The sequence below is a fragment of the Nicotiana tabacum genome, chromosome 4 (genome assembly GCF_000715075.1).
Source record: "Nicotiana tabacum cultivar K326 chromosome 4, ASM71507v2, whole genome shotgun sequence".
In the NCBI taxonomy this organism is placed as follows: domain Eukaryota; kingdom Viridiplantae; phylum Streptophyta; class Magnoliopsida; order Solanales; family Solanaceae; genus Nicotiana; species Nicotiana tabacum.
This window is the reverse complement of record NC_134083.1, coordinates 149792064-149813689: the sequence shown is the minus strand read 5'-3', so window position 1 is coordinate 149813689 and position 21626 is coordinate 149792064. Positions and strand designations below refer to the sequence as shown.

At 41.2% G+C, this 21626-nt stretch overlaps 1 protein-coding gene across 1 annotated transcript; it reads left to right on the top strand.

Moving 5' to 3' along the window:
- Nucleotides 1–19699: 19699 nt before the first annotated feature.
- LOC142180177 (uncharacterized) lies at nt 19700–20761 on the top strand. Its single transcript, XM_075251119.1, has 2 exons — nt 19700–19940; nt 20214–20761. Exons 1-2 carry the CDS (start codon nt 19700–19702, stop codon nt 20759–20761), a joined length of 789 nt encoding a protein of 262 aa, XP_075107220.1.
- The last annotated feature ends 865 nt before the right edge of the window (nt 20762–21626 follow it).

Genomic DNA, 21626 nt, shown 5'->3' with positions numbered 1-21626 from the left:
ACATGCCCATAATGACATCCCCTGACAACAATAGCCGAAATCCCACGAATCTGATGCACACAACACACCTTATGAAGCATATAAGTCCCATTTCCGCTCTCGCAATATTGCCACGACAGAAGAGATGTGTAGAAGCTCATAACCACCTGCTGAATCATAAATTATGGAGTCTCTCCTCCCGATAAAAACCATTACCTCATTCTGGACTGAATATCGATAGTTACTCTTTAATGTGCCTCATATAAATCTGATCGCACTGATCCCAGGTCCAATGATCTCATCTCACCTAGTATAAGTTGTTCAGGTAATAAGCCATCTCAGACACTGCCAAAAGTCTCATATGATGCCACCATGTGCCCACAAGTTACAAACTCATATGTGATACATAAGGAAAAATGAACTCTGGAAAGAACTACTCCACCCACGTAACTAATTAAACAACCAAAAGGATGTTATGAACCCTCCTCAGAAAATGAGAATCAAAACATACAAGAATAGATATGGGGAAACTGTACTCGACATCACACTGTTGCAGCGTGCAACCCGATCCACACATGATACCGTTGTGGCGTGCAACCCGATCCAACCAAGATACTCGTGATGGCGTGCCATCCGAACCAAAAAATATACCTGTGGCGGCGTGCCACCCTATCCACACATAATACTCTATAAGGAAATACTTACCGAGCTAAAATCCTCATACCTGCGAAATACCTGAATATCAACCACAAGCACGCGAAGCGCATAATATAAATCCTGGGGAGACAGATAGCGCCATACGTGATAAGTAGGGATTTTGACCGCTTATTTTCTCTCTTTTACTTATGTTTTAGCTCAAAAATGCTTAAAGGTATTCCCGAGAACTAACGAAATGTGATTTATTGCAGGAATATTGGAAAACGAGCAAAAGAAGTGAAAATCAACTCAAAAAGGAGTAAAATTGGACAAGAACCAAAATAAGGCAAAAAGGGCTACAGTGCGGACCGAACAATACTGTGTGCGGCCGCAAACTCTGAAGATGCACTGATAGAATTTCTTCACAGAGTGCGGACCGCACAATTATTGTGCGGCCGCAGAAGACTAGATTCAGAGACTTATAGTTTGGGAGCTTGAAAATGTGCGGACCGCACTATTATTATGCGGTCGTACTTATAAATATGTGGTCTGCAGAATGAAGCCCAGATCCAGTCCAAGAGAAAGAGTGTGACCGCATTCAGAAATGTGTGGTCCGCACAATTAGAGGAAGTGCGGCTGCATCTCACTTTTATGCGACCGCATAAAGCCAACCTGACCAGTCAATCTCAAAGTGCGGACCGCACACATAATTGTGCGGCCGCACAACCTTCGTAGGGGCAATTTTGTCAGATATTTTCAACAGGGTATAAATAGATCTTTTTGTCATTTTTAGGTTAAGTTTTGTGCACCTGAACACGTAGAGCTATTTTTATTTACCGTATTGGGTAACTTTGTACTAGTTTAGCATTTAAACATTAGATTTTTTTTCCTTAATCAATTATTATGCGTTTTATCTTAGTTTCTTCTTTAATTTCTTCATTTTCCATGAGTAGCTAAACCCTTAGCTAGGGTTGTAATCCAATCCTAGTATGGGTACTTAATGGATGATTTTGCTTGAATTTGAGAATTGATGGTTGCAAATGTTGATTCATGCCTAATTGACTTAGTCTTTACTTGAGAAAGTGAGACTAAGTCTAGGAAAACTTGGCTAACAAGAATTTGGGGTGAACTCAAGAAATTGATAGCCCTAATTAAAGGGTCGAATCTAGAGATAGTAAGACCCGACTTGAGCATTTATCACTTGTTTCGTGAGATACCTATTTGGACTTGAGAAAGCCAAATGAGGCAAAATCACTCAAATTACCGAGAGGTATAGAGAGAGTAATTGCGTGTGATTGCTATATTGTATCCCGATCAACCAAACATGCCCTAAAGCTCTAAATCCGTTAGGTAACCAACTAGGCGGAAGTCCAAACCCTAGATCTTTTATAACTTGAAAACAACCAAAATCAAAAACATTGTCTCTTAGCTTTACAATTACAAGCATTAGCGTAAAAGTAGAAGTAGAAACAACGATTGAAAATATGGAAGTGTAATCTTAGGCACGTCATACATTCACATTAGGTATATACTTAATCCCACAGCAAGCTCCCTGTGGAATCGACCCCGACTCGCGTTGGGTTTTTATTATTGCATCGACCGCCTCACAACCTAAATTAGTGGTGTGAGTTTGGGCGACAACAATACGTTACGAAACTCAAGCACAACTTAGGTGCAATAAATGATCTGTATCTTGAGAGCCATCCTGCTCTCACAACACCACAAATTACACGGGATCTCAACACGAGTGCGAATAATCAAACCGCCTCACGACCCACATGGCACAATGGAGATTACACGGAATGGCTGACGATAGAAATAACATCCAAGGCCCGAAGACCCCTCTGTAAGCAATGCTATGCTGAAATGAACACATCCGGCCTGATATAGAGCCCACATTCACATTTAGATCCATTCACAGAACTCAAGCCGATTCTGATCGTACTGTACTGAGCTAATAACCTTTCAAGGATCCACCCCCAAGAATAGCCGTCAAATACGGAACAAACTTCCACAATTCACAACCAATTGAACAGAGTTCCCTTCATGCACAAATTCCCACATTAGCAATAGTACCACAATCTCCATACTTGGTTCTAATATTTAATCAATCAAGTGACTATATGTCACACTTATACAATCCTCCCCGTAGGGCATGCTCCCACGACCATTTCGCTCAGGTAGCAAAGTCCGCACATCCATACTGCCAACCGTTCTAATTCTGTAAAGTGAATCAAAAATCCGCAAGTCAATACACAAAACCTCTTCCACATGACACCGACCTCAGGTGACGCTAAGGGCAATACCGGCCTACTATAAACATCTGAATTCTTTCCTACTTTCCGAGCTCGTGACATTCTTGTCAACACCGAACCGCAGCCTTGATCCTCATCTTCCAATTCCCCTGTCGCTCACTGCACTTAGCATGCCAGTACGCGAGAGTACAAGAATTTCATCATAACTCCTGAACCACTAATAGAATAAACACTTCATCATATAGAAACCTTTCACTTAACTCATTTTAGGAGGACCATTGCAACACGTGACTGAATTCCCATAACCGCATAAAATACAAACCTCAAGTTGTGGTCTAAACCACCATAACTCTTCCAGGATCCATCTATACATAACAAGCCTTAATAATTGAATGCCTCCAAATAAATCAATTTACGGTGGGTGTCAAGCCTCGCACGTACTGCCACCAATCACTAGTATAACTTAACACGCTGAAGGAACTGATCGTTGCCACCACCATGCCAATTCAACCATTGCTAACCGATCCGACTTCTCCTAATTTACTCTGGACTTGCCTTAGGAATAATAGTAGCTCTATTTCAAACATAACAAACCCAAATCCGGACTCATCCTGAGTGACCTCATTTCACAAGACCACGTTGTCTCAAAACCCACGAACCATCTCATACCCTCCTAGTGCGCATATTCACATCTTCAACTGGTATACCCATTCTGATCATTTCTCTATGAATCCGAAGTTATTTCCTCCCATTCCTCCCAATGCTGCACCGCAGACCAATAATAACATAGAACACTCTAAGCCCCTTTCATAATCCACCGCAAAAACTCGATACTATGACCATTGTTGAGAGTCACCCACTCCGACTTGATCCCAAATATAATTGACTCCAAGGCTCTGCTAGCACATGAACACCCTTTCAAGGAAGCACCCGGCTGAATCACTTTCCTTGTACATCACATCTACACGAAACATAAATCCTGAGTCTTCCCAAGGCCTGAACATGAATCTATAAGGCCAATTATAGCACACATTCATCAAATCCTTTGCTCAAATCACCACTAATGTTCTCTTTCCTTAGTCGTAATAACCCACCAATATGTCGATAACCAGAAACCTCACAAGTAGAAAACCATGCAATCCAATCGTAGGCGGTGGGGCTCTCCCACTTAGCTTGAGGCTACCATTACATAACCCTGGAACCTACCAGGATTCCTTCTTCCTCACTGACATGACCTCGCACAATCAACCCACCAAATTTCTCAAAATCTTCCTGTTAAACATTTCATGAATGCTCTGAATCCCTATCCACATTCACATGTTCGACCTCTTAATGGGTAGCCCATGATTCTTCGCAGACGCTTCGTCAACACCACGCAACCATTAACATGCTCACCGGAAATAACCCACCTGTGTAAATTCCATGCCAACATCTTCCAACAACGTTGCACCGAGTACCATTAACACGAAACCAATAAACCATCCTGAGCATGTGCTCATCCACCAGCTGTACAAATCCGTTCACTCCTCGTGGACATCAACTAAAGGTGCGACAATACATTCCAATCCAAAGTCATGTTGTATCCTTCTTCATATCATGCAACTCCTTTCCGTCATATCCAATCTTCCTCAGTACAATATCCAATATTCCAAATTAGTTCGTAGACCTAGTCACTGTCCATTATAAGTCCCAAATCACTCTAAATTTTCCCCAAGGCGTGTAGCTATCCTACCACAGAACCCATATGATACTCTGCCACTCTCCCACTTTGGTTAAACCCTCTCCTTTAGGCAACTTCCCGACTTCTGCTTTTCATACCTAACCTACTAGTAATTCAACAACCGCGAGACTCCCTTCCGCCATGTCCTTCCTTTATCCTTCACTGCCCAATTGTTGCCTTTAAATCAGAGTCCATCTCTGTAGCACTTGGATTGCTAGATCGCTACCAACTTTAAACCTCCTCAAAGATCATCTTCCTCGAGCCATCAACACTAGGAACACCGATTCGATTCTGAACCACTACACACCGCGATCTTTGATAGCCGCTTCCCCGACAACATTTCACAATACCCTGCCCCGAAGGCGAATTGAAGAAAACCATAACACCGGTGAACTTAACACATTCATCAAGGACGAAGACACCACATCACGAATGACGATTCCACCACGCTCGAAAATACCAAGTCTCGTTACTCCATAAACCTAAACCTGACCATTCTTAGTCCGATTGCCTTTCCTTCGTTGGAAATAAAACACTGAACCTCTAAATCGTGCATTGAGAAAAACCTCCTTTCAAATCATTAAATGCCCCTACACATAGACAAGTATCCTACCATTACTTTAATACTGTGCGATAACAACTCATGAACATTATAGTAATTGGTGCATAGCAACAAAACCATCAGAAATACAGGTACTGAGCTGAAATGACAGAACATCCTTCCGCAAGGCGATGACATTAACCCAATCGAATACGCAGGGAGAAACATCCTGCACCACCTCTGCAGTACCATTAAAATTCTTTGATTCCCAATTGATAACAAGCGCTTCACGTCGCATAAGATTTAATAGGAAAGAAATGAAGGCATAAGACTCAAAGGAATCAAATCGCACGATGAGGAATCAAGAAGGGAAGTTCTCCTAACAGTCCTGTAGCCTCTCGAAAATAAGTACAAACGTCTCTGTACCAATCCGCAAGACTCTACTAGACTTGCTCATGACTCGTGAGACCTATGTGAACCTAATGCTCTGATTCCATATTGTCACGACCCAAAATCCATTAAAGGTCGTGATGGCGCCTAACACCACTGCCAGGCAAGCCAACAATAAAAGTTTAACTTAATTACTCATTATAGTATTTTTGAAATCATAAATATCCTTTAATTAAGTAGTAAGAGATAAAATTTTATAGAGTAAATGATAATATCTTCAAAACAACAATACGGAATAACCCATAATCATCCCCAAAATCTGGTGTCACAAGTGCATGAGCATTTACTAGGAAGTAAAATAAAATACAACATTTGTCCGGAATACAAATTGGACAGGAGAATATAAATAACTCTGAAGGAGACTGCTGGTAGCGGATCGTAACATAAAATGCAGCTCACGGTAAGTCCCCGCATCATCCGCGCCTCCGTGCCCAAAGGACCACCAGACATAAAAGTACATGCACAAAAATGTGCAGCAAGTGTAGTATGAGTACATAAATCAACGTGTACCTAGTAAGTATCTAGCCTAACCCTAGAGGAGTAGTGACGAGGGGTCAATATCGACACTCACTAGTGGTCCAATAATATCAGGTACAGTAAAGAGGTGAACAAATATGAGGCAGAGTAAATAAATAAAATAAATAAGTATAAATACGTGGTACAATTCTCCTCTTTACAACAGGCTCAAGCTCTCAATTAGCAAATTTGCTCCTCAACCGGAGCATATATATAAATATATAGTGAACCTCACAAAAATGGGTCGTTATACTTCAAATCAGGAAGAACTCACAGATACACTGGCTTCTTGCCAAATGTTACGCACGATTTCATGAAGATGTTTTAAAGAAATGACGAGGCATACGGCCCGATCCTATCATAATTTGTGCATTGTCGAAGGTCAAGCAGCACGAACCATAGATGCATCTATTAACCCGCCGAGGTGAACGACCCGCTCCCATGAGAGTATGGTACATAAATCCTGCCAAGGCGAATGACCCAATCCCATTAGAGTGTGGTACATAAATCCTGACGAGGCAAACGACCCGATCCCATTAGAGTAAGCAGCTTTAACGGGTCCTTGACACCACTCACGAATAAATGTGTGAGTTATAATTTCTTTAATGAAAAACCTTTCAATGAAACATACATATATATATCACGGACACAATTTCATAAGAGGAGTACAATTGTTTTGTGACTAATCATGAAACTCATGAAGTCTCTACAATAACGAGTCTATCAATCTACGCATGTCTAGTCTCAAGTCATAATGTGAAATAAAAGAATTAAACGAGCAAAGATAATCTCTATAGTGCAAGTATAGCATGGTGTGAACCTAAGTCTACCCGAACAATAACATGAATCTAGCTACGTACGGACTTTCGTCACCTCGTACGCACGTAGTCCCCGCATCAAGTTACACATTATATCACCTAGGGGTAGTTTCCCCCTCACAGAGTTAGACATGTGACTTACCTCGCTCCGAAGTTTCGTAACCGGCTCCAACACCTCAAACCGGTGCCCGTCGCTCCAAACTAGTCAAATAATGTGCAAACAAATAAGAATATACTCTTATACTCATAACAAATCAATTTAGACAAATTTCCAACTCTGCTCGAAAAGTCGATAAAAATCACCCTCGGGCCCACGTGCCCGGATTGCAAATTTTTTTGAAGATGACCATTACCCATAATCTCACAAATTCAAATATATAATTTATTTCCAATTCCATGCCCCAATTCGTGGTCAAAATCCAAAATTACCAATTCTAGGTTTTCTACCAAAAATTCCACAATTTCTACCAATTTCCATGCTCGAATCTATATAAAAACCATGTATTTAACTCAAATTAGGTGGGGATAACTTACCTTGCCATTGATGATAAAAACCTCTACTTGAACCTCTCCAAGAATCGCCCAAACCAAGAGAGAATGAAAGAAAATGAGCCAAATCCCGTTCTTAAAAGAGCACACTGCCCAGCGACCTCTCGCACCTGCGATCACTTGACCGCTTCTACGGTCCCGCTGGTGTGGCCGAAGTATCGCTTTTGCGGTCTTCCTTCAGGCCCCTCAACTCCGCATTTGCGGCCCCATATGCACTTCTGGGCCTTCGCTTATGCGGCTCCACGTGCGAAGGTGCGGTCCCTCTTCTGCGAAACTCGACCGCATCGGCGGCCCTAGCCTTCCCTAGCTAGAACCTCTTCTGCGACCCTCTTGGCCACTTCTGCGGCTCCGCACCTGTGGCCAAAACATCGCAGGTGCAGTTATACTAGATACCAACTGCCTCATCATTCCTTTAGTCCAAAAGTTGATCCGTTAACCATCTGGAATCCACCCGAGGCCCTCGGGACCTCAACCAAATACACCAACACGTCCCAAAACATGACATGAACTTGCTCGAGGCCTCAACTCACATCAAACAATGCCATAACCATGAATCACATCCCAATTCAAGCTTAATGAACTTTAGAACTTCAAACTTCTCCATTCGATGCCGAAACCTATCAAATCACGTCCGATTGACCTTAGATTTTACACACAAGTCATAATTGACATTACAGACCTACTCCAACTTCCAGAATCGAAATCCGACCCCAATATCAAAAGTCTACTCCCGGTCAAACTTCTCAAAAACCCTTCAAAATTCTAACTTTCGCCAAATGACCCCGAAATGACCTACGGACCTCCAAATCCACATACGGACGCACTCCCAATACCAGAATCACCATGCGGAGCTATTCCCAGACTCAGAATCCCAACGGGACATTAATAACATTGAAATGCACTTCAACCCAAATTTATGAAATTCTTCCAAAATGCCATGTTTCCACAATAGGTGCCAAAACGCTCCCGGGTCATCCAAAACTAGATCTGGACATACGTCAAAGTCCAAAATTATTATACGAATCTGTTGGAACTTTCCAATCCCGATTTTGAGGTCGGTTACTTAAAATCAAACCTTAGCTAACTCTTCGAACTTAAAGCTTCTGGAATTAGAATTTTCTCTCCAAATCAACTCCGAACTTTCCGGATTTCAATTCCGACCACACGTACAAGTCATAATACCTGAAGTGAAACTACTCAAGGCCTCAAACCGTCGAACGATGCGCTAGAGCTCAAAACGACCGGTTGGGTCGTTACATAATTATTATATTAATTATTTTTCTCATATTCCTTGCTCAATATTATGCCTTGAATCCATGTTATATTTGCTACATGCTTATTTGATTTATGTGACTTAATTGTTACTTGACATTTAGCATACTAAATATTAAATTGCTTATTTCCTCCTTAATTTTCACAACTAATTGCTACTTGTCATCACTTGTTTCTAAATAAATCATAATTATTATATGCTTATTGTCTTACAATTTCATATTAATTGTTGCATTTATTGGAATAATTTCTTTTATAAGAATTGGTAAAGTATATTATTGAGGAGCGGGTTGTACAACGCAACTGAAATGAAAGTGAATATATTGGAGGAGCGGGTTGTACGCTGCAATAGAATTGATTGAAAGTGTATTGGAGGAACGGGTTGCACGCCGCAACAAAATTGATTGAAAAGATATATTGAGGATCGGGTTGCACGCCGCAATGGAATTAAATGAAAATGAATATATTGTGGGATCAGGTTGCACGCAGCAACAGAATTGAATATGAATATATTATGGGATCGGGTTGCACACCGCAACGGAAAGTGATTTAAGTAATAATTGGTTATGACTGCCAAGTTGGCTTGATTGTTGATATGATTTACCGGTTTAATTTCTATTCATGTTCTCCTATATTATTGTTGTTATTATTATTGCGTACAGGTTAATGTAAGTGACCTGCCATAGCCTCGTCACTACTTCGTCGAGGTTAGGCTCGGCACTTACTGTGTACATAGGGTTGGTTGTACTCATACTACACTCTGTACTTCTTGTAAAAATACGGGAGTTGGTCCTAGTGGCGTACAATAGATTTTCTCAGATTCAGCTATCCACATGAGACTTGAGGTATAGTTGCACGGCGTTCAGAGCTCTGAAGTACCCATCTACTTTATTTTATCTGTGTATTTCTGTCAGACAACTTTATTTTCATTCAGACCCTTATTTGTATTATTCTAGTAGCTCGTGCACTTGTGACACCAGTTTTAGGATGGTATTTAGACATCACTATTATTATGGTTTACTCACTTTATTTTAGATTTTATTCCAGTTATTAGTTTCTTTATTATTAATTAAATTAAATTGTTAAAAAAATGGTTAAAATTATTCTAACGTTGCTTAACTAGCAAGTGAAATGTTAGGCGCCATCACTGTCCCGAAGGCGGAAATTTCGGGTCGTGACAAGTTGGTATCAGAGTATTAGGTTACATAGGTCTCACGAGTCATGAGCTAGCTTAGTAGACTCTGAAGGATCGATACGGAGACGTCTGTACTTATCTTCCAGAGGCTATGGAGTTTAGGAATAATTTCACTTCTATTCTACTATGTCGTGCGATATTATTCTATCATTGACGATTGAACTCTTCTATTCTTGTCCTCTCGCAGATGGCGATAACACGCACTACATCTACAGCCGGACAGGAGCCAGAGCCCCCAGTGGCAGCTACGACTAGGGGCAGAGGCCGAGTCCGAGGTCGCGCCAGAGGTCAAGGTAGAGGCAGAGGCAGAGCTCAATCTAGAGCTCGAGAAGCAGCACATGTTGTAGAACCTTAGGTGGATTTAGAAGCGAAGGTTCTAGCTCAGATGATACCTGTTGGACCAGTTCAGGTTTCGGAAGGATTCATAGCTACTTCAGTATATCAGGACGCTCTAGTCCGTTTTGTGAGTCTTATTGAGGGTATGGCCCAAAATGGTACATTTCCAGTGGCTCCAGTCATTTCACAGGCTGGGAGAGGAGTACAAACTCCCACTACTCCCACTCCGGGGCAGACAACTTCCCAGCATCAGCCTCCAGTAGCCCATCCAGTTGGGCTAGTTCAACCAGTTATTGCAGCACCGGCCGGTGATAGGCCTGCTTTGTCTTCTGAGGCTTTGTTGAGGTTGGACAAGTTTACCAAGCTATTTCCAATCTATTTCATTGGTACACCTTCTGAGGACCCACAGGATTTTCTTGACCACTGCTATGAAGTATTGCAGAACATGGGGATAGTCGAAAGCAATGGGGTTGATTTTGCTGTGTTTCAGATGACTTGTTCTGCAAAGAGGTGGTGGAAATATTATGTATTTACTAGACCAGTTAGTTTGCCTGCACTTACCTGGGAGAAGTTCTCGTAGCTATTTCTAGAGAAGTTCCTTCCTATCACACTGAGGGAGAATTATCGCGAGCAGTTTGAGCATCTCTAGCAGGGCAGTATGTCAGTCACTCAGTATGAGACCCGTTTTGTGGATCTAGCCCGTCATGCTCTTCTTCTGCTTCCTACCGAGAGAGAGAGAGAGAGAGAGAGAGAGGGGGGGGTGAGGAGGTTCATTGATGGACTCGTTCAACCTATCAAGCTACAGATGTCCAAAGAGACCGGGAGTGAGATTGCATTTCAGACGGTTGCTAATGTCGCCAGGAGGATCGAGATGATTCTTTCACAAGAGAGAGGGCCAGTGTCAGATAAGAGGCCCCGTCATTCTGATAAATTCAGAGGTGCCTCATCTGGAGGCAGGAGTACTTATGGTAGGGGTCATCCTCCCAAGCTATTTTATTCAGCACTTCAGACTTCTCACGGTGCTTAAGAGAGTCAAGGTCCTTATGTTCCTTACCCTGGACAGCCAGCATTCAGTGCACATTCAACTCCTATTAGTGCACCACCACTCCAGAGTCACTATGGCAGCTATCCGACCCGTTCGGGTAAGCTTCAGCTTCAGCAGCCACGACAATAGGATGTGTGTTATGAGTGTGGGAACATTGATCACATCAGGAGGCATTGCCCTAGGTTGTTGAGGAACAGATCTTAATAGAATTCATGTGCCATCATACTAGTACTAGTTTCTCTACCGCCCGCCCGACCAGCTAGGGGCAGGGGTCAGACTGTTAGACGTGAAGGTCAGACTGCTAGATATGGAGGTCAGACTATTAGAGGTGGAGGCCAGCGAGCTATGGCCTGTCCCAGAGATGTAGTTTAGACTGGTGGGGCCCAACCCCGATTCTATGCTTTCCCAGTTAGGCCTGTGGCCGAGTCATCTGACGCCGTGATCACAGGTATTGTTCCAGTTTTCCATAGAGATGCCTCAATTCTATTTGATTTAGGATCTACTTACTCCTATGTGTCCTCCTACTTTGCTTCATATATGGTTGTGCCTCGTGATTCTCTGAGTGCGTCTGTATATGTGTCCATGTCGGTGGGAGATTCTGTTGTGGTAGATCATGTCTATTATTCGTGCGTGTTTACTATCTGGGTCTTCTACTTCTCGACATGGTAGATTTTGACGTCATACTGGGTATGGATTGGTTGTCACCTTATCATGCTATATTCAATTGTCATGCCAAGATGGTGACCTTATCCATGCCGGGGTTACCTCGATTAGAGTGGAAAGAAACTCCTGGTCATTCTACTAACATGGTTATTTCTTATATGAAGGCTCGGTGTATGGTCGAGAAGTGGTGTCTAGCCTATTTGGCTTATATTCGTGATCCCAGTACGGATGTTTCTTCTATGGACTCAGTACCAGTTGTTCGTGAACTTGGAGAAGTATTTCCTGTAAATTTGTCGGGGATACCACCCGACATAGATATTGACTTCTGTATTGATTTGGCTCCGGGCACTCAGCCTATTTCTATTCCATCATACCGTATGGCCCCGCCAGAGTTGAAAGAATAGAAAGAGCAGTTACAAGACTTGCTTGATTAGGGATTCATTACACCCAGTGTATCGCCCTGGGGTGCACCAGTCTTATTTATGAATAAGAAAGATGGTTCAATGCGGATGTGTATAGATTATCGGCAGTTGAACAAGTCTACTATCAAGAACAAGTATCCGTTGCCAAGAATTAATGACTTATTCGATCAGCTTCAGGGTGCCAAGATATTTTTGAAGATTGACTTGAGGTCTGGCTATCATCAGTTGAAGATTAGGGCATCTGATGTCCCTAAGATAGCTTTTCAGACTCAATATGGGCATTATGAATTTTTAGTGATGTCATTTGGGCTGACAAATGCCCCAGCAGCATTTATGGATTTGATGAACCGGGTGTTCAAGCCCTATCTGGATTCCTTTGTGGTTGTATTCATTGATGATATCTTGATTTACTTCAACAGTCGAGATGAGCATGAGCAACATCTTCGGATTGTGCTTTAGACTTGGAGGGATAATCAATTATATGCCAAATTTTCAAAATGCGAGTTTTTGTTAGACTCAGTTGCCTTTTTAGGGCATGTTGTATCGCTAGAAGGCATAAAAGTGGACCCTAAGAAAATTGAGGCAGTTCAGAACTGGCCTAGACCTACTTCAGCTACAGAGATTCGGGGTTTTCTGGGTCTGGCAAGTTATTATCGCTGGTTCGTGGAAGGGTTTTCATCTATAGCAAACCCATTGACTAGACTGACCCAGAAGGGTGCTCCATTTAGATGGTCAGGCGAGTGTGAGTTGAGCTTTCAGAAGCTCAAGACTGCTTTGACTACGAAGCCAATGTTGGTGTTGCCCACAGGTTCAGGATTGTACATGGTGTATTGTGATGCATCTTGTATTGGACTTGGTGCAGTGTTGATACAAGATGGCAGGGTGATTGCATATGCGTCACGGCAGTTGAAAGTTCACGAGAAGAATTATCCTGTTCATGACTTAGAATTGGCAGCCATTGTTCATGCACTGAAGATTTGGAGGCACTGCCTTTACGGCGTGTCATGTGAAGTACTCACACATCATCGTAGTCTACAGTATCTATTCAAACAAAAAGATCTCAATTTGAGGCAGAGAAGATGGTTGGAGCTGTTGAAAGACTACGATATTACCATTTTGTATCACCCGGGAAAGGCCAATGTGGTGGCCGATGCTTTGAGTAGAAAGGCTGTGAGTATGGGCAGCCTTGTGTATATTCCAGTTGGTGAGAGATCGCTAGCTGCAGATGTTCAGACTTTGGCCAATAAGTTTTTGAGGTTAGATGTTTCGGAGCTAAATCGGGTTCTAGCTTGCACAATCACTCATTCTTCTTTATATGAGCGCATCAGAGAGCGACAGTGTGATGATCCTCATTTGCTTGTCCTTAAGGACACGGTGCGGCTTGGTGGTGCCAAGCAGGTTGCTGTGAGAGATGATGGAGTTCTGCGGATGCAGGATTGTATTTGTGCTCTTAATGTGTATGGGCTTCGTGAATTAATTCCTGAAGAGGCCCACAGTTCCCAGTATTCTAATCATCCGGGTGCCGCGAAAATATATCAAGATTTTCGGCAACATTATTGGTGGAGAAGAATGAAAAAGGATATAGTTGCATGTGTAGCTCGGTGTTTGAATTGTCAGCAAGTTAAGTACGAGCATCATAGACCTGGTGATTTTCTTCAGAAGTTAGAAATTCCTGAGTGGAAGTGGGAGCGTATCACTATGGATTTTGTTGTTAGACTCCCACAGACTCAGAAGAAGTTTGACGTAGTATGGGTCATTATTGACAGGTTGACCAACTAAACGCATTTCATTCCAGTGGCAATCACCTATTCTTCAGAGCGATTAGCTAGAAATTTACATTCGTGAGATTGTCCAGCTTCACGATTTTCCCGTGTCTATAATTTCAGATCGAGGTACGCAGTTTAGCTCGCACTTCTGGAGGGTTGTACAACGTGAGTTAGGCACGCGGGTTGAGTTGAGTACAACATTTCATCCACAGACAAACGGGCAATCAGAGCGCACTATTCAGATATTGGAAGATATGCTTCGCGCTTGTATTACAGATTTTTGGAGGTTCTTGGGATCCATTCTTGCCACTTGTAGAGTTTGCCTATAATAACAGATAACAGTCGAGCATTTATATGGCTCCGTATGAAGCATTATACGGGAGGCGATGACGTTCGCCAGTTGGCTGGGTTGAACCGGGAGAGGCTCGGTTGTTGGGGACTGATTTGATACAGGATGCCTTGGATAAGGTCAATGTTTTCATAACTTGCATGATTTACACATGATTTTTAATAGGAATATATTACCGATTATTTTGAGTTTCATGTGGGACAAGTCATTTACTCGATATGATACCGAAATAGTTATTTGAGATGATTACCGTTATTTTAAATGTTCTTGTTATCACTAGATATGTTTTACCGCTACTTGAATTTACTGTTATCGAAATAAAATTACATGATTTGATAAGAACTGAAATGCCCTATATTATTTTAAAATATTTTTCTATGAGTATATACGGATTACAGAGACAATTATAAATGGGAGTAGGCTTTGAAGGATTCCGTAGCTAACGACGGGTTAGTTAGACCTGGTGCACCTTGTAATTACTGATACCGTTACAACCCTCGCTAGTGGGAAGGTAGAACTAGCATACCGTTACTGATTTCCCTCGAGTAGGGACTATCGTCATATTTGACTTCTTGCGAAGTAGTCTACAGTTATACCAATTACATGACCCGTTCATTGAAACCTCCCAAATATGAATATTGATATTATACAGTATCTACCGATGTGTATTACTGAATTTTTCAATTGAATTATATTACATGAAAAATATGACGAGACTGAAAATTACTTATTGTTTCTAAAAGGGCATTTTTATTATATTTTCTGTTTGATATACTAGTATATTTTCTGACTTGTCCCCAATAAAAATAGTTGTGGTTAAGTGTTATTACTCACTGAGCTAGCGACTCATTCCCCGCTATTTCTTTGAACTCTTAGAGTCGCTCCATAGTCATTCTTTTAATGCCATGAGAATTCTTTTGTTATTATAGACTTATGTTGAGTATCGCTCTTTCTAATTGAATTTGGAGATAAATTAGTATTTCTGGTTGTTAGTGGGTTAATTAGTAAAGGTGGAGACTTGTTTCGGTTAATTGATAAGTTGTTGATTATTTTGTGTGATATTAGGATGGTTGGTTATTGATTTTGAGATACGAAAATTTTTTGGATAGTCCAAAAACATGGGAAACTCTGTCCGTTTGTCTGTAAAATACCAATAAGGCTTATTTGGGAGCACTTGCTCCTAAGCGCCGGTCACGATCCTAAATTGGGTTGTGACAAATTTGATATCAGAGCTTAGGCTTTAAGTCCTGAGTCATGGAGCAATGTTTAGTAGAGTCTTGTTCATGGGTATGTAGGCGCCATATGATCTTGAGGCTACTGAACATCTAGGAATATTTTCCCTTCTTTCATTCTTGATCGTGCATTGAGATAACTTGAGATTAACTTTAGAGTATTTCTTTCGCATATGGCTATGGCACGCACACCCTCATTTGCTAGACGTGGTGCTGGACGTGGTACTACCTAAGGTGGCGGTCAAGTTGGGGCTCATCTGACTAGAAGATAGGCCGCTCCTCAACCTGAAGTTGTGAACATGAGTCAACCCTAAGCTGCTATACCAGATCATGTGCAAGAACAGGGAGTTCAGGATGCTTCACCACCAGTGCCAACTGTTGTACCTACTGTTACCTTACCTGCTGACACAGTGACAAGGTTATTAAATGTGTTAGAGGCATTGGTGCCTACTCAGGGTGGAAGTTTTGCTCCCCAGGCTACTTTACAGATACAAACACCTGCACAGACTTAGGCTTTCGGGAATAAAGAGGTATCCCTGCTAGAGTTCCTGAAATTGAAATCACCAAAATTCACAGGTTCTGATAATTCAGTAGATCCTCAAAGTTTCTTGGATGGGACACTCAAGGCATTACGTGCTATAGGATGTTCTAGTGAGAGGTCCATGGAGCTCGCAACATACAAACTAGAGGATATGACTAACACGTGGTATGAAACTATATTGCTTGGAAGTCCAGCAGGAGCAGCCCCACTGACATGGGACGAGTTCAGTAAGTTGTTTATGGATCATTTTCTTCTAGACAGCCTGAGGAAAAATATGCTAGAGACTTTTAGAGATTGGTCCAGACTCCAGATATGGATGTGTCAACATATAACACCAAGTTCTGTAATCTAGCTAGATATGCTCCTTACCTAGTGCTTACCCAAGAAGCTCGAGTTCAGAGGTTTGTTAATGGGTTGGTTGGTCATCTATACATTGTAGTAGACCCACAGATGAAGACCTTGTCCTACACTGATGCAGTCGATCTCGCTAGAAAGATTGAAAATAAGGGACGTGATGAGCATGCAACCAGTGATTTACGTAAGAAGTCCAAGACAGGAGGATCTTTCAATGGCGGTTTTAGTGAAAATCACAAAGCAGGAAATCAGGGACAACAGCAACAGGGTCTTCAGACAGGGAGACATTTGTCTTCACAGTCTGCATACAGACCATATTACAGACAGGGTACTAGGGGACCATTATCATCATCAGCTGGACATCGTAATTCTGGGTAGACATATGCCACTACTCCAATGTGGCAGACCTGTGGTAGATCACATTTAGGCCAGTGTTGTGTTCTGACTAGATAGTGCTTTCGATGTGGCCAGTTGGGACATCATTTGAGGGATTGCCCTCAGCCTCCGAGAAATTTCAGCCAAGCTTCTATACAGTCAGTTGCACCTACTCAGACTACTCGTAATACTTTAGGTGCTGCAGCTACAGGAAATAGAAGTCGAGGTGCTGGAGATAGTGCTACTGTGAATCAAGGGCAAGGGAATGCTGGTAGAGTTCAAGCAAGAGTTTTTGCATTTACTAGGCAGGATGCTCAGGCCTCGAATGCAGTGGTTATAGGTATTCTTTCTGTCTGTTCCTTTGATGCACTTGCATTGATTGATTCGGGATCTACTCACTCCTATGTGTCCTCGTACTTTGCTTTGAGGTTTAGTAGACAACCTGAGCTATTGAATGATCATTTTCTAGTTGCTACTCCTGTTGGAGAGTCTCTATTAGCTGAATACGTGTATCGTGCTTGTCAGATTCGGGTTGAGGGTAGAGATACTCTAGATGACCTTATTGTACTTGATATGATTGACTTTGACATGCTGATGGGAATAGATTGGTTGTGTTCTTGCTATGCTATCGTTGATTGTCATGCAAAGATAGTTAAGTTTGAGATACCAAACGAACCCAGTTTTATTCTAAAAGGGGGTTAGGTTCTAGAGATTTGCAAAGTTATATCTTTTATGAAGGCTCAACGACTTCTGAAGAAAGGTTGCTTGGGTCTCTTAGCTATTGTAAATGACACAAGAAAGGAAACAATTAGTATAAAAAATATACTAGTAGTGAGAGAATTTTCTGATGTATTTCCTGAGGATTTACTAGGATTGCCTCCAGTACGAGAAATAGATTTTGGTATTGATTTGCCACCTGACACACAACCCATATCGATACTCCCATATCGGATGGCACCAGCAGAGTTGAGGGAGCTAAAGCAATAGTTGCAGGATTTGCTAGATAAGGGTTTTATCAGACCTAGTGTATCACCATGGGGTGCACCAGTATTGTTCGTAAAGAAGAAAGACGGATCTCTGAGAATATGCATTGACTATAGACAGTTGAACAAGATAACAATACGCAATAAATATCCTTTGCATCGTATAGACGACATATTTGATCAGTTACAAGGAGCTGCCCACTTTTCAAAAATTGACCTCCGATCTGGTTATCATCAGCTTAGAATCAAAGATGAAGATATTTCTAAGACTGCTTTCAGAACTCTACGGGCACTATGAGTTTCTTGTGATGCCTTTCGGACTGACTAATACTCCAGCTGCATTCATAGATTTAATGAATAAGGTGTTCAAGCCGTTTCTGGATAGATTTGTAATAGTATTTATTGATGATATCCTGATATATTCTCGTAGCCAAGGTGACACGAGAATCATTTGAGGACTGTGTTGCAGACATAGCTAGAACATCGACTTTATGCTAAGTTCTCGAAGTGTGAATTTTGGCTAGACTCAGTAGCATTTCTGGGGCATGTTGTATCCAAAGATGGAATTATAGTAGATCCTAAGAAGATAGAAGTTGTGCAGAAATGGCCCAGACCTACTTCTCCTACAGAGATTAGCAACTTTTTAGGCTTAGCAGGCTATTACAGGTGTTTTGTGTAGGATTTCTCCAGAATAGCAGCGCCACTGACTAAGCTAACACGGAAAAATGTAAAGTTTCAGTGGACGGAGGAATGTGAGCAGAGCTTTCATAAACTCAAAACATGTTTGACAACTGCACCAATATTACCTTTACCATCAAGTTCTGGAGGATTTACAGTATTCTGTGATGCCTCGAGGGTGGGATTAGGAGATGTTCTCATGCAAAATGGTCGCGTTATAGCTTATGCTTCGAGACAATTGAAAAAGCACGAGCAAAAATATCCTACACATGATTTGGAGATGGCTGCAGTAGTATTTTCTTTAAAAATTTGGATCCATTACCTATACGGCAAAACTTGTGAGATTTATACTGACCATAAAAGTCTAAAGTACATCTTTCCGCAGAGAGATTTGAATCTTCGGCAGTGCCGGTGGATGGAACTACTCAAAGATTATGATTTTTCTATTTTGTATCATCCTGGAAAAGCCAATGTAGTGGATGATGCATTGAGCAGAAAATCTATGGGAAGTTTGGCACATATAGCTCCTACAAAGAGACTTTTGGCCAATGATATTCAGAGACTAGAAGGTACAAGTATCAAATTTAGTGTGGGAAAGTCAGATATATTGTTGGCTTGTGTTCGAGCCAAGTCTTCATTAGTCGAGCACATTAAGGCCACCCAATATGAGGATGAGAGATTATGCAAATACAGAGATGAGGCCTTAGCTGGTAAGAGCAAGGTTATGATTGTTGAAAGTGATGGTGTTCTTCGAATGGGTGACATGCTATGTATCGCAGACGTAGATAGGTTGACGCATGTTATTCTTAAAGAAGCCCGCAACTATAAATACACTATATATCCTGGATCTACTAAAATGTACCATGACCTCAAGAAATTTTATTGGTGGGAAGGCATGAAGAAAGATGTTGCTAACTTTGTTTCTAGCTGTTTGACTTTTCAGCAGCTCAAGGCTGAGCATCAGCGACCCGCAGGACTACTGCAATAAACTGAGATTTCAGAGTAGAAGTTGGAAAGAATTACCATGGATTTTGTGACTGGCCTACCCCGTACTCTTAGAGGTTATGATTCTGTGCGGGTAATTGTAGATCTACTAACAAAATTAGCACACTTTTTGCCAGTGAAGACTACATATGGTGGAGTGAGGTATGCACAGATATTTATGAATGAAATTGTCCGACTTCATGGAGTTCCAGTATCCATTATCTCTGATAGAGGATCACAGTTCACTTCACGCTTTTGGAAATCTTCTCAAGAAGCATTGGGTACATGAGTAGATCTTAGTACTGCATTTCATCCACAGACAGATGGGCAGTCATAACGTACTATACAGATCTTGGAGGATATGTTGAGAGCTTGTATTCTTGTGTTTGGAGGTAGTTGGGATGCTTATCTACCTTTAGCTAAATTTGCTTACAACAATAGCTTCTAGTCCAGTATTCAAATGGCACCGTACAAAGCATTGTATGGTAGAAGATGTCATTCTCCTATCAGATGGTTTGAAGTCAGTGAGACTAACTTATTGGGACCCGACTTAGTACAAGAAGTTATTGATAAGGTCAAATTAATCAGGCAGAGATTGCTTACGGCTCAAAGCAGAGAAAAGTCTTATGCAGATAAGAGAAGAAGAGATTTAGTGTTCACAACTGGGGACAAAGTGTTCCTACGAGTCTCTCATATGAAAGGTGCAATGCGGTTTGGGAAAAGAGGCAAGTTGAGCCCCAGGTTTATAGGACCGTATGAGATACTAGACCGAGTGGGAGCTGTGGCTTATCATTTGGCACTTCCTCCTGTGTTATCTTTTATTCATCCAATATTTCATGTCTCAATGCTAAGAAAATATCTATCAGACTCATCTCAGGTGTTTCAAGCACCGACTATACCGCTCGATAAGAAGTTGTCTTACGAAGAGGAGCCGATGGCTATTGTTGACAGACAAATAAGAAAGCTACGATCAAAAGAAATTGAGTTCGTAAAATTCTTAGGGCGAAATCATACAGTTGAGGAAACTACTTGGGAAGTAGAAGATGCTATGCGAGTCAAGTATCCTCACCTATTTCAATCTACAGGCATACACTTGAGTTAAATTCCGGGACCCAATTTTATAAGGTGGGAAGAATGTAATATCTCCTATTAAATAAAGGATAGTTAAGTAAGTTGCAACAAAAAAAATAATAATGAAAAAAGGAAAGAAAGAAAGAGTATGTTAAGTGGGCTTAGCCCATTTGGTTCAACTGAAAAAAGCCAAAAAGGGTTTCATATAGAAAAAATAAAATCCCTTAGAAAGAAAGAAACAAAGCATCGAACAGGAAAAACAAAAGAAAGAAAGTTTCAGGTGTTTCTTTAGCGCAGAAGATCGTGTTTCATCTAATCTTTGGCATACAATTCCTTGGGTTTCAGCAATACACTCCAGGTAGTTACATGTATTTCTTCCTCTTTTAAGAAAATGGAATTTTATATACATGATTCTTATAGGGCTGAGTAGATATAATTTCGAAATTGGATTAAGAATTTGAAAGATAAAGTTAAGGAAATTGAGAAAAATTCATGAGACTTTTCTGTGAATTAACTGGGTATATCATATGAATAGGTTGTATTTAATAGATTTTGAAGTATTCTCAACTACCAGTAGCGTGAGTAAGTATAAATTGATGAATTAAGAGTCAAACATGAAACCCAAGGGTTGGGTATTCTAAATTAGTTATGAATTAGCTAAAACAAGAAAATTAACACAAGATCGATGTTGATGTGGTTATAGATTGATTGAAGAAAGTCATACGGATCTCTATCGGTGACGAGTTTGGTATTTCGATGCGAGTACTGTGAGTAGTAATCTCACCGCAATTTGTGTTTTCATAACTTGCATGATTTACAAATGATTTTTAATAGGAATATATTACCGATTATTTTGAGTTTCACGTGGGACAAGTCATTTACTCGATATGATACCG